General features: G+C 43.3%; 1 protein-coding gene across 1 annotated transcript in view; it reads right to left on the bottom strand.

Moving 5' to 3' along the window:
- The window catches only part of TARS1 (threonyl-tRNA synthetase 1), a 71,201-nt gene that overhangs the window by 10,744 nt on the left and 45,646 nt on the right, over positions 1–14,811 (bottom strand). Inside the window, exons 15-17 of the mRNA XM_068251241.1 lie at positions 9,461–9,561; positions 9,273–9,377; positions 9,016–9,088 (exon numbers count right to left, since the gene is read on the bottom strand). Coding sequence (XP_068107342.1) covers positions 9,016–9,088; positions 9,273–9,377; positions 9,461–9,561 — 279 coding nt within the window. The remainder of the gene's footprint in view (positions 1–9,015; positions 9,089–9,272; positions 9,378–9,460; positions 9,562–14,811) is intronic.

Below are 14,811 nucleotides of genomic sequence, written 5' to 3'. Positions count from 1 at the left end.
CATTTCTACATAATTATTGTAAAAATGAAATTTTATGACATTATTTTCACTGGAGTTCCTCTTTAAGTAGCCCCCCAGTATAAGGAGAAACCCCGGTATAGGTAGTGACAGGTGTCCATCCAGTATAATTGCCCTCCGCCATTATAGATAGTGAGAGAGGTCTCCTACTATAAGTACCCCCCATTAGGTAGTGAGAGATGTGCCCCTGTATAAGTAGTCCCCCACCCCCAGTATAGGTAGTGAGAGATGTCCATTAGTATATGTGGTGGGAGATGTGTCCCCTAGTAAAGGTAATGAGTGGTGTTCCCCAGTGTAAATACCCCCCTCCCCCCCCCCCCAGTATAGGTGATGGGAGGTATCCCCAGTATTGTGGTACAGCAACGAGGGAGAAGGGGGCAGGCATGGCACGGGCCATGCCTGCACCCCTCTAGATACGCCACTGCTGTAAGGGGCTGAATATTACACTACAGATATTCCTAGCATGCTAGAATATGTCTTTAACAAGAAACTGTACTGAAAATAATATAATTAATAAAATGACAGAAAAAATAAAGTCGACACTACAATGTAAATTGTGACTAATACAATGGGAGTCCACAGTGTGCATGTGTCGTGTGCTCTAGGTGCAGAGGAACATCAGGCTGCAAACAATTTCTTCAATGATAAAAGATGCCTGGCACTGTTGCAGTTAATCTTGTAGATTATTTATTGGAAAGTGTAGCAGTTCATGCAACAGACCAAAGGAAAGCGTGGGAAGCCTCCCTGTCCTCAGGTAAATATCGTTTTTTTTTTTTTTTTGGCCTCTAGTTCTCTTTAAAAGGTGGCCACACAACATACAATTTTTTAAAATATCTGTTCAATTCAAGAATACCAATCAATTTTTCTGACTGATTGTAACAATTCAAAAATCTGACCAATGTGCCACACACCTATGTTCAATTTTTCCCCAATCTTGAATAAAATAATTGAAAACGCAGAAACAATTGGAACTGTACATCAAGTAATTGACAATCCATCACACACCATACAATCTATATACAGTATATATAAAATCTCGTGTGTATGTGTGTGTGTCGATCACTCAAAAACGCTTTGACCAATTTGAGCGAAACTTGGTATACAGATTCCTTACTACCTGGGATGATATGTTCTGTGGGTCTCGCATCCCCCCCTGCATACCTAGGCGGAGCTACAAACAGCAAATCAGATTTCACCCATTCATGTCAATGGAAAAAAATGGAAAAGGCTGCCATTCCCACAGTAATCAACCCAGAGTCCCACACTTGGCACAGGTGGTCACTTGGTGACCGAGGTTACAAATTCAGAAAAAGTGGGCGGAGCATAAAACAGCCAATCAAATATCAGCCATTCATTTTAAATGGGAAAATGTAAACTGCAACCATTCTTAGACTGTTAATCGCAGGGTTCTCAAACTTGGTACACTTGGTCACTGGGCGAATGAGATTAAGATTCAGGAAAGTGGGTGGAGCCTACAACAGCCAATCAAAATGCACCTATTGATTTTCAAGGGGAATATTTAAACTGCTGCCATTCTTGCACTGTTAATGGCAGAGGCTTCAAACTTGCTACAGTCGGTCATTGGGTGACTGGGGTGCAAATTCACGAAAGGGGCCATAAACAGCCAATCAGATTTTCTTGGTGGATAAACTGCTTCATTCACACAATTTTGATTCCAGGAACCTGAAAGCTCACAAACTTGGTCATTGAGTGACTGTGTGTCAAGGTCCAAAAGTGGGCGGAGCCAAAAACAAATTTCACTGGGAAAATATAAACTGCAGCCATTCTTACACTGTTAATGGCAGGGCTCTTAAACTTTGCACAGTTGGTCACTGGGTGACTGGGATTAATATTCATGAAAATGGGTGGCGCCTACAACAGCCAATCAAAATTCACCTGTTGATTTTCAAGGGAAATATTTAAATTGCTGCCATTCTTACACTGTTAATAGCAGATGCCTCAAACCCGGTACAGTCGGTGACTGGGGTTCAAATCCAGAAAAGGGCGGAGCCACAAACAGCCAATAAGATTTGTTTAATTTCAATGGGAATGTACAAATTATTGATACCAAGGACCCCAAAGCTCATAAACTTGGTAATTAAGTGACTGTATGTCAAAGTTAGAAATAGTTTGTGGTGCCATAAACTACATTTTTTACATGGCAGGGTTCTCAAACTTGACAGTTGGCCACTGGGTGACTGGAATTAATATTCAGAAATGTGGGTGGAGCCTACAACAGCCAATCAAAATTCACCTGTTGATTTTAAAGGGGAATATTTAAATTGCTGCCATTCTTACGCTGTTAATGGCAGAGGCCTCAAACCTGATATAGTTAGTCAGTCATTGGGTGACTGGGGTCCAAATTCACTGAAGGGGGTGGAGCCACAAACAGCCAATCAGATTTGTTAGATTGATTTCAGCCATTATATTATTGGCAGAGTTCTCATACTTGACACAGTTGGTCCCTGAATGAGGGCCCTTTTCCACTAGCAATCGCAATCACAAACGCCAGCGATTGCGATTTTTCATTAATTCTGTCATGCGATTGCGATTTTCATTTGCATTGCATTATCATTGTAAAAATCGTTCCAGAAAGCGATTGCCATTTGCAATTAATATTCAGGAAAGTGGGTGGAGCCTACAACAGCCAATCATAATTCACCTATTGATTTTCAAGAATATTTACAATGCTGCCATTCTGACACTCTTAATTACAGGTACAGTCAGTCACTGGGAGACTGGGGTTTAAATTCTAAAAAGGGGCGGGCCCAAAACAGACAATCAGATTTGTTTAATTTCAATGGGAAAATGCAATTTATTAATGCCAAAGACCCCAAAGCTCATAAACTTGGTCATTGAGTGACTGTATGTCAAGGTTAGAAATAGTGGGCGGAGCCAAAAACAACTAACTTTTTACATGGGAAAATATAAAGTGCAGATATTCTTAGACTGTTAATGGCAGGGTTCTCAAACTTGAAACAGTTGGTTACTGGGTGACTGGGATTAATATTCAAAATAGTGGGTGCAGCCTAAAAAAAAAAAACAATTAAAATTCACCTGTTGTTTTTCAAGGGGAATATTAAATTTGCTGCCATTCTTGCACTGTTAATGGCACAAGCCTCAAACCTGGAACAGTTGGTCATTGGGTCACTGAGGTTCAAATTCAGAAAAGGGGGCGGAGCCACAAACAGCTAATCAGATTTGTTTCATTTCACTGGGAAAATACACATTTTTGATGCCAAGGACTCCAAAGCTCACAAACTTCATTGAGTGACTGTGTGTCCGGGGTTATAAAAAAAAAAAAAAAAAAAAAAAAAAAAAAAAAAAGGGGGGCGGAGCCCAAAACTTATTTCACTGGGAAAACGTAAACGGTAACCCTTCTTACACTGTTAATGGCAGGGTTCTCAAACTTTGCACAGATGGTCACTGGGGGACTGAGATTAATATTCAGGAAAATGGGTGGAGCCTATAATAGCTAATCAAAAGTCACCTGTTGATTTTCAAGGGGGAATATTTAAATTGATGCCATTTTTACACTGTTAATAGCAGAGGCCTCAAACCTGCTACAGTTGGTCATTGGGTAAACCACTACTTCACAAAAAGCTAGACTAGGCCTCACTTGCCAATATCAAAATTCATCTTTATTGTGAGCAAATCAAAAGAGTGTGCAACAATTCCACAATACTAAAACCATTAAAAACACAGTAAAAGCTTCAAGGCTGACATACCATGCCCCCGCATTCACATCCACTTCATATGTACATACATACATGCCACTCATTCTCTTGCCAAACAGGTTGGTACACTCATGATGGCCATCAGAGCTCAAATTTTGCTTGCAGGTACTAATTAACGCTGGTTATGGGTTATAGAACATCACCAAGCTTGTTTGCCTACACGAAAAGAAACCACAGTTCCAGCCTTCAAAATATTTGCATTAGCAGTCCTACTCATTAGAGCAGCGTTAGTTGCGCGTTTGTTAGGCAGTCCAGTTTAGGTCATTTCAAGACATGCTTGGTTGTTAAGCTCTATGCAAACAGCAGTTAGTAGTTAAGCGTAGCAGTTACTTGCAGCAGCTATATTGCCTAGGTATAGTCCGCAGGAGTATACAGCCTCACTCAGGGGGTTGCCATAACCCTGTTTGCAAGTTTCCCCTGGGGGTGTGTGCGGTACCTTCAGAGCTCGGGTGGCTCAACTTGCCCAATCCTGTCAGCGGCAGTTGGCGTGGATGATCTACCCGCGTGTGCCTGGCTAGCGGTGCTCCTGCGGGGATCAGTTTCAGAAGCAGCGTAAGTTGGAGCGGTGAGCGAGGCCGGCCTCATGTAGCTCCTCCCACCGACATGTTTCGCCCAATGGGCTTCCTCAGGGTGTGGCTTAAGGTAGGAGAGGGTGGCATCTACTTTTATATTTTCTAATTGTGATCACCTGACAGACCTGCAAGCGCCATCTTGCTTGCTGGAAGCCTTGCCCTAAACCTCAGATGACATTATAGTTTGTTTTCAGTTATTACAACTCCCTATAGCTTGTACATTCTCATATCATTTCAACATGACAGTTTAGGAAATCTTTTACAGCCATTAGGGGGTCTTCATCAACATTTATACCTTCACATGCAAGCGAGCAGGCATTTTACCCATATGCAGCAGCTCTTCTATATAAGGCTGCCTATAGACTTACAGCTCTCACAGATAGAGTTCACATGCAATTCTCGCAGGCAGGTAGTCGGGTGCACGGCGCAAGCGGCGAGCGATATCGGGACGAGCAACGAACGCGATAAAACCCCAGTGCTGCCCCCCTAACGTGTCCCCCAGGGCACCACACATCACCTGCCCGTAGCCACTACTTATCGTCCGCTAGCTTTGGGCATACTGCTTCATTCACACACGTACCCCATGTGGTTGCCGGAGTAACAGGGACACATGTGTGACGTCACACGCACCCGCACGTATCCCGGCAACCACATGGGGAGCATGTGTGGATGAGGGAGTGTGCCCACAGCCAGCGGAGGCCACATACAGGTAAAAAATACTACACATTAGGGGGATGGCGTCAGGGCCAGTGGACGCTGCACGCTCGGCCGACTCCTGAGAGATTTCATGCCGAAATTCATTGGGAATCGGCCTGCAGTGTATGGGCAGTAGATAGATCTCTCTCCAATCAGATTGGATTAGAGATTTGTCTCTTGATCAAATCTGCCCAACATCGCTGGATGTATGAGCACCTTAAAGAGACTCTGAAGTCTCCCTATAATGAGGTTTTTAGTTTAAAAACCTCATTAACATTATAGTCCGATCTAAAACGCGGCTGAGAACCCCCTCGATCACCCCAAACTCACAGGGGTACACGCAGGCAACTTCCACAAAGAGGCAGCACAGCTCTGCCTCTATGCGCGTCAATCAGTGTGGATCGCCGCCTCTCCCCCTCCCCTCTCAGGCTTCCTTCACTGAGAGGGGTGGGGGAGAGGCGGAGATACGCGCTGATTGAGGCGCATAGAGGTGGCAGCAAAATCCATTTTGCCTGCCCTGTACCCCGTGAGTTTAGGGTGATCGAGGGGGTTTTCAGCCGCGGTTATGCTGCGTTTTAGGTCGGACTATAATGTTAATGAGGTTTTTAAAGTAAAAACTTCATTTTAGGGAGACTTCAGAGTCTCTTTAAAGAAAAAATGATGTAGTGAATTGGTTGTGTACTATTATTTATTGTATTTATAAAGCGCCAACATATTACGCAACGCTGAACATTAATTTAGGTAATTTAGGTTACTATGAATAATTACTAGAAGATTAGCAGCAAAGAAAATATTCTCATATTTTTATTTTCAGGTATATAGTGTTTTTTCTAACATTGCATCATTCTATAATATGTGCAGATTACACAACACTCAGCATTCAAAATGATTCTTTCAGAGCAGTCTGAACTAATGACCTCTCCTCTGGCAGAGAAAAATTAAATAGTTCAGAAACAGTTGAGCTAATAAAAGTCATAAAACAGCCCTCTCCACAACTTTGAAAGTGGTAGAGCTTAATGGCTTTTTTGCATAGAGATAACAACTGGAGTTTCTTAACTCTTCCTGTACTGGAAACAAATAGACTGATGTATCTGATCTTAATGTTTTATTTCTTAGCTGTACTACACATACAAATCATAATATCATCATTTTTTTTCGCTTCAGTGTCTCTAACAATGCGGCAGATCACCACGTCCTGTACTCACATAAGAGTCATCCATCTCAATCATCACAGTTACACACAATCATCTCAGCCAACTAAAATACTAGCGTGTCCACAAGTAGCTTTACAAGCAGAATATTGGCGTAACAGTCATGCAATCAGCTTTGTTTCAATATTCCTCTCAAAACTGACTTCCTGTAAACGTGTTCTCTGAGGTAACTCTGGGGTAGCTGACATCTCTCAGCTTCCTTTACAATGTATTAAAGAGGAGCTGTTAGGTATAAGGTCTCAGAGAAAATAAACACATATATCAGTAGCTAAAGATTGGCTGCACTTACATTACATATGCATTTCACTGTCCACGTTTGTACTTCACATAATTTTTATATAGTATTTGCAGAGAATGATGCTCCTGACAGCTCATGGCAGGTTCCATGTTTGTCTGTCTCCTATGAAGCCAAATGTGTCGTCATGTCCTGCCTGCTTCCTGATGATTCCACTCTCACAAACCCTGTTAATGAATAACACTACTGTGCAGTGAATATTAATTAGCCATGTGGCTAGGAACAATAGCGGACTCCTGCAGTGTACTCTGCCCGAGATTTATTAGTGCTGTGAGCTAGACTGTTACATGCTGTTGAAACTTTAACCTCACTAGCAGCCAGGGGAGGGCCCCAGAATGCTTTGCAGTATCTGTTATTCGGCTTGCGTCCTCCTTAGGAGCCTGGGAATACGGAGCCTTGCTGTCAGCAAACATCTAAAGTAAGAGCGATTTTTAACTGCAGTATTGCCTTTTTGGCTTCCTTCTAAACTGTTTAACACAGGAGAATAGAGGTTTAAATTAGCTTTTGCAGCCTGACAGTTACTCTTTAAGCAGGCTCCCTGGTGATTTATGATTCGTGCTGCTTGTAAAGACAGATAACATTGAATCCCAGCCGCTTGCATTCAGGACATTAGAAATGGGTAATAAGGTCTCCGGTCTCCTGACTACTTAACTCTCTCAGGTATAAAAAAAAGAAAGCCAAGATACCCGTCTGTTGCTTGGAGACCGACGACATTCGGTGTCACACCAACAACATTATGTAAAATTTCTCAACAAATAAATTGTGCAAGGCATTTATTTAAAAGGCAAATTAAAGTGGACCTGAATACAGGACAGGAGGAAAACATATAGAAATGCACCCTGTATGTATTTAGAGAGTTTAGCCTTCTAATCCCCCCTCATCTGTGACTAAGCACAAGTTGTCATTTGATCCCTCATCTGTGCCAGATGACTGCCACGGTAGAGAATCTAATGGGTAAACACAGGATGTTAACAATATATCTGCTCCCATGAAAGGAGGAATTAGACACTGCAGATTTATTGCAGGATTTGTATCAGCTGTAACAAAGAAATGTTTTTTTCTTTAAAGGTTATTATGCTGTGGAAATTCTGAGTTTAGGTCTGCTTTAAAGGGAACCTAAAATGAGAGGGATATGGATGTTTTCTTTAAGGGCTCGTTCCCACTGTTGCGACGCGATTTCGGCCGCATTCCGACGCTTGTAAAAACGCATGCGGATGCGTTTCCGCATGCGGTTTTACCCGCGATTTCGCATGCGATTTCGCATGGCAGGGTGCCATGCGAAATTAACCATGACACTGCCAGGGCTAAATAAAATTGAAAAAGGTGCGAAATCGCACGCGAAATCGCGGGTAAAAACGCATGTAACAAACGCATGCGTTTTTACTATTAAATACATTAGCGGCGATTCGCACGGATTCCCGACGCAGGCGAAATCGTTGGCTCTTTTGTGCGTTTTTTTCACGCTGAAAAAAACGCACCTCAACAACGCTACAGTGGAAACAGGCACATCCACTTGCATTACATGTGCGGATCTGCATGCGTTGGACGCATGCAGATTCGCGATAGTGGGAACGAGCCCTTAAACAATACCAGTTGCCTGGCAGTCCTGCTGATCAATTTGGCTGCATGTGATTCAGTGGCTGAATCCCACACCTGAAACAAGCATGCAGCTAATCCAGTCTGACTTCAGTCAGAGCACCTGATCTGCAAACGGGCTCTAAGGCCTAGTGCACACCAGAGCGGTTCGGCAGCGTTTTGAGATCCGTTTGCGGATGTGGAAACGCTTGGGTAATGTATTTCAATGGGCTGGTGCACACCAGAGCGGGAGGCGTTTTGCCGAAACTCATACTCCCGAGCTGCTGCAGATTTTGGATTGCGGAGGCGTTTCTGCCTCCAATGTTAAGTATAGGAAAAACGCAAACCACTCTGAAAAACGGCACTTCAGAGCGGTTTTGCAGGCGTTTTTGTTACAGTAGCTGTTCAGTAACAGCTTTACTGTAACAATACATGAAATCGACTACACCAAAAACGCTTCACAAAACCGCAAAATGCTAGCTGAAACGCAACAGAAAAATAAGAAAAAGCGTTTCAAAATCTGCTAGCATTTTACGGATCTGCTAGCGGTTTTTGGTGTGCACCAGGCCTTAGAGACAAAGCAGGAGGATCAGCAGGAGAGTCAGGGAATTGGTATTGTTTTAAAAGGAAAAATCCAGATCCTTCTCAGTTTAGGTTCCCTTTAAGTAAAAAAAAAGCTGCCCGGGGCAGCGCATGCAGCTTTGGACGGGCACAGCTGCTGAAGGGACTGACAGCATGGGACCAGGACGACTACAGGGGGTTATAAGAAGCCCCAGGTAAGTTAAACTGGACATTTTTTTTTACATGACATTCCCTTTAAAAATGATCTTGCTCAACCTATGTACAGAACATGGGATTTCCCCTATGGAAGTACAAACACTCTAAGAAAAGTGCAGGCAGCTTGAGATTACCTTCTGGGCATACTCCTCACATGTCGGACCCACGGGCACCACCATCACTTGCTGCGGTGATAGCCAGAGAGGCCTGCGGAGAGAGGACACAGTGGATGAGCAGGATGCACAACTACAAACATAACACTGCCAAGCGGACTTACGGTTACTGCAATGGCCGAATAAACTAAAGGTAAAGGATAAATCCACCTGGCAATCTTCCACCAACAAAAAGCTTCAGAAGTGACCTACATAAAACATAACTCTGAGACAATTACCATTTCCCTCCGTAGTTTTCTGTAAGGATAGCAATCATGCGTTCCACGGACCCAAGAATGGCGCGGTGAATAATGACGGGCCTCTTCTTGTCATCGCCGTCAGAGCTGCATGGATGAAACAGACAGGAAGTGACATCAGAGGAAGTCCCCGTTATACACACAGCTCTGATCATGAATGCTCCGCCCACCTGACAAAGCTGAGGTTGAACCTAATGGGGAGCTGGAAGTCCAGCTGAATGGTGGCACACTGGTGGTATCGGCCTATGGCATCTTTAATCTGAATATCAATCTGGAATGCAAAAGAAAAATGATTAAAGGCTAGTACACACATCCAACAAAGTGCACGACCAACTCAATGATGATGACCTGCAGCATGACGAACCGTTTACATGACTTGTATTTTCCACGCACCAACTGAGCGACCAACTCATCTGCATACTGCTCACGCAAGCAAAATGACGGACTACATGGCATGGCTGCATTCAAAACAAGTATGTTGGTCAAACGACTTGTACATATTGTATGCGGCCAACTGCATGATATCAACCCAACAGTCATGTGAGATGGATAGGAGAAACCACCTGTTATCAGTTGCTCGTCTAGTCATTTGCCACCTGTACACATTACCCGATTATCATCCAACAGACCAAAATCAGATGAATATCGGGCAGATTTGTTGAATGTGTGTAGGAGCCTTAAAGTGGACCTGAATTCTTGCACAGGACAGAAGGAACACAGAGGAATGCACCCTGTATGTATTTAGAGAGTTTAGCCTGCTTAATCCCTCCCTTGTGTCTATTCACAGGTTGTAATCTGATGTCTCCCCTGTGTCACGACTGCCAAGGCAGAGATGGCAGCTAAGCTCGTGAAAGCACAGGCTGTTAATATGTCTGCTTCCATGAATCAGGAAGTAGAAACAACAAAAAACGGCAACTCTAAGTGTAAACCGTTTATTGTAAAAACAATTGGTATAGACCAGGGGTCCCCGAACGTTTTGGGTCGAGGGCTGGGTCAACATACTTCAGACTGCTGGGGGGCCGAAGTATACATACAATTATGCAGAAGTCTTTGTGGGACAGACAGTGAAGCCCAGGTGACAACCTGCAGTCCAATTGGACAAGAGTGTCACCTAATGTGGAATTGAATTGGAAGCCAGCGAATCACTGCTTTCTGGCTTCCATGTGGATGGGTGGTGCCAGCACTGCTATTCTATATGCGGACCACCAATATTTAAAGATGTAGCTGACCGCATCTATAAGTGATACATTTTGTGATTGGGGGTAAAAAGCCTCAGGGGGCCACATTCGTTTTACGGTCTATACCGATTGTTTTTACAATAAATGGTTTACACTTAGAGTTGCCGTTTTCTGTTATGTTTATATATTGGCCTTCCTGGATACCATACCATATATCGGAGTGAGGGAGTTGTGGTAGTTTGGATCCATATCTGCTCGAGGTTCGTTAGGATTACCACTGAATGCGAGACTTTTTTTGGTGATGGTTGGCCACGAGACCACGTGAGGTTGGAATATCACGGTGGTGAAGTTTTATTGACTGTATTTATTCCGCTTTGATCTGCGCTGACTTCGTAATACTAATTTTGTGGACTTTGGACGTTGTTCATTCTCGGCAACGATCATATGCTCTATTTCTTTGGCGCTGATAAACTGTTTACTTGAATCTGCCTATACACTACAGGCCGATTCCCATCCGATTTCAGCATGAAATAATCAGGGAATCGGCTGAGCCGCCGCTTCCGCCCCGCCACTGCCCCTAAAATGTATAAATGTATGTAGTGTGTGCGCATTTATACATTACCTTTCCTGTAGCAGCTCGCTGGGTCCATCCGTCCATCTCATCGGTAAGCTGCATACACCCTAGCGGCGCATAGCATCTGACATCAGCTGATATCCGCCTTCGCGACATCGGACATAGCACCGCCGGTGTGTATGCGGAACCCGGTGAGATGGACGGAAACCACGTGGAGGCTGACACCAGACAGGTAATGTATAAATGCACTACACTACATACATTTATACATTGCGGCGGCAGCGGCGGGGGTTTCGTCCTCTGGTCGTTCGTTCGCAATTTGCCCGCCGTACCGCCGCGCACCCAACCAACCAATTTCGGCCCCAAATTTTCCAGCATGTGCGATCAACCGTGCGGCCAATTTCTGTCCCGAAATTGGTCGCTTCGAGGGTCGGGCATGCACTCGGCAGCACCAATTTTCATCCAATTCGATTATATTAATCGAATTGGATGGTCGATTAGTTGCTTGGTCGGCTAGTGTATGGCCCCATTTAAGGTGTAGAGATGCACATGCAGTTAATTAACAGCCTGTCATTAACTTTAGAATTCTAGAGTTATTTTAAGGATTGAAGACTTAACTTTAGAGATCTCTCCTTAACTTAAAGAGACTCCGTAACAAAAATTGCATCCTGTTTATCATCCTACAAGTTCCAAAAGATATTCTAATGTGTTCTGGCTTACTGCAGCACTATCTACTATCACCATCTCTGTAATAAATCAACTTATCTTTCTCTTGTCAGACTTGTCAGCCTGTGTCTGGAAGGCTGCCAAGTTCCTCAGTGTTGTGGTTCTGTGATGCATCTCCCCCCTCTAAGCCCCTCTCTGCACACTGCCTGTGTATTATTTAGATTAGGGCAGCTTCTCTCTTCTCTCTTATCTTTTACAAGCTGGATAAATCCTCCTCTGAGCTGGCTGGGCTTTCACATACTGAGGAATTACATACAGGCAGAGCTGTCTGCACTCTGCAGGAAGAAAGAGCCTGACACTTCAGTGGAAGATAGCTGCAGGGGGAAAGAAACACACAAATGATCTCTTTAGATTCAAAAGGAAGGGTGTATACAGCCTGCTTGTGTATGAATGTATTTTCTATGTGTGGACATACTGTACATCAATCTACTTCCTGTTTTGGTGGCCATTTTGTTTGTTTATAAACAAACTTTTTAAAACTGTTTTTAACCACTTTTAATGCGGCGAAATTGTGACAGAGGGTAATAGGAGATGTCCCCTAACGCACTGATATGTTTACTTTTGTGCGATTTTAACAATACAGATTCTCTTTAAAGACAGAAGAGTTATCTTTATACTACATGCCTTATCACCGTGGTGATAACTCTAGAATAATTAAAAACAATGGTGCATGAGCCAGCCTGGGGCCCCGGGAACTCTCACTGCCCGGGGCCCCAGAACCAGCATCCAACACCATATGTGAGCGCAGCTTTATAAAGCAGCAGAGAACTGTTTGGGAGTGAGGTTCTCCAATTGTGTGTTTGGTGATAACTCTAGAAACGTTATTAAAGAGAATCTGTACTCTAATATTCTTACAATAAAAAGCATACCATTCTATTCATTATTTTCTCCTGTGCCCCTCTGTGCTGTTTCTGCCACTCTCTGCTGCAATCCTGGCTTGTAATTAACAGTTTTAGGCAGTGTTTACAAACAAACTAACCAGCTTCTAATAGGCTCAGCTAAGCATAGTGTGTGAGTCATTCACAGTGTGCAGGGGGCCTGCAGAGGGTGTGTATCGCTTCTACCAATCACAAGCAGCCCTGCACATTCCACACAATCAATCCTTAGCCCGACAAACAGGACAGAGGAAAGATACATTGATTTATTACAGAGACAGTGCAGTTAGGAAAGACTGCAGTAAGCCAGAGCAGATTAGAACAGGCATAGGAACTTATAGGATAGAAGAACTAAGGCTGAAAAATTTGTTACAGAGTCTCTTTAAAGAAATGAGATAACCTTAGTGAATTGAGGCCATTGTTGCATTGTGAAAAAATAACATTCTAACTGCCAAGCAACCAGTATCTCCCTCCGTGCATATGTATAGCTATAAAAAAAACAACAAAAAAAACTTTTAGCCTATCGCATTGTTAGGGGATGTGGTTATACATAATGGCAGTTGTTGCTGTTTTTTTTCATGTCTGCCAGTAATTAAAGAGGAACTCCAGTAAAAATAATGTAATAAAAAAAAAAGTGCTTCATTTTTACAAGAATTATGTATAAATGATTTAGTCAGTGTTTGCCCATTGTAAAATCTTTTAAATCCTTGATTTACATTCTGACATTTATTACATGGTGACATTTTTTACTGTTGGCGGGTGATGTAGCAGCTTAATTTTTTTTTTTGCAGTTGTAAACAGCTATTTCCCACAATGCAACAGGGTTCACAGACAGGAAACTGCCAAGAGTACATGCTCAGAGTTTCTTGTGGGAGGGGTTTCACCACAATATCAGTCATACAGCGCTCCCTGATGGTCTGTTTGTGAAAAGTAATAGATTTCTCATGTAAAAGGGGGTATCAGCTACTGATTGGGATAAAGTTCAATTCTTGGTCGGAGTTTCTCTTTAAGATGATGACCTTCTGGCTCATTGTGGATCAAACAACATGAACAAATTACATGGCGAATATCAATCATTTCTTGATCTCTATTCTATTTTTTTTAACTTCTCACTTTGCAATGCATTGATTTATTTTTTGCCCTTTTGTCACTAAAGTTCCTCTTTAAACTACCACCCAAATGAATTAGGAAAGATTGTCCCAGGTGATGGCCAATTTTACTTGCGTATTGTGCCCCCACTCTCCAGCTGGCATACAGAGAGATGAAGTCTGCACCATAATAGACTTTATTCCCTTCAAATACCGTAATTAAGGCAAGCCCCGCCTACCACCGCCCAAACTAGTCAATGTAAACAAGTGTGCAGAACATGTACAGGCTAGAGAACTGTAAACAGGATATTCTCCATAAAAGGCATGGCATTATGTAGGCGCTGAACACATTAGCTAATTAAGCTCTATATTTCCATCTTCAAAGGTCAATTATCCTTTAAGAAATTGAAGAAATGTATAACTAAGGACAAGCTGAACAATGAGTAATCTGTGTGCTTTGTGAAGAAAACCTACAATTTTGATAATTATGTTCCAGTACTGAATGTGTTAGGCACGACAAATGGATGCTGCCATCTGCTGGTCAACAACAAACTTACACCTGCACAATAGATTCCCATTAAAGTTGACCTGAACTCTTGCACAAGGGCAGAAGGAAAACAGAGAAATGCATCCTGTAATTGTAGAGTTCAGCCTTTCCTGTAGATGTTCTCCCCTACGTATTGTGTCCCCTTTGTACCTCATATTTCCCCTCTGTCTCCCCCCATGCTCTCCTTCGCTCCCCCTGAATAAATGCAAGCAGCGGCAGCTTGATTCGCCTAATCCATCGGAGCCCGTGGCAATCAGAGACCTCTCCTCTCCCTCACTGCTCCCCTAGTGCTGGCTGTGTGTAATGACGCGGTCAGGAGAAGACGGCACTAGGAGAGCAGTGAGGGAGAGGAGAGATCTCTGTTCGCCATGGGCTGCAATGGATTAGGTGGGTCGAGCTGCCGCTGCTTGCATTTATTTATGAGGAGTGGAGGAGACACAGGGACAATACATGGAGTTTCCGACATTGCGCCGGGTTGTTGGTTGGTATGGGTGGGCGTTCTTTAGTCGGGGACTCCCTATATTTGGAATACA

This window comes from Hyperolius riggenbachi, chromosome 1 (assembly GCF_040937935.1).
Source record: "Hyperolius riggenbachi isolate aHypRig1 chromosome 1, aHypRig1.pri, whole genome shotgun sequence".
Lineage (NCBI taxonomy): Eukaryota > Metazoa > Chordata > Amphibia > Anura > Hyperoliidae > Hyperolius > Hyperolius riggenbachi.
Note: the sequence above shows the minus strand (reverse complement) of the source record. Positions and strands in the feature narration are given on the sequence as shown.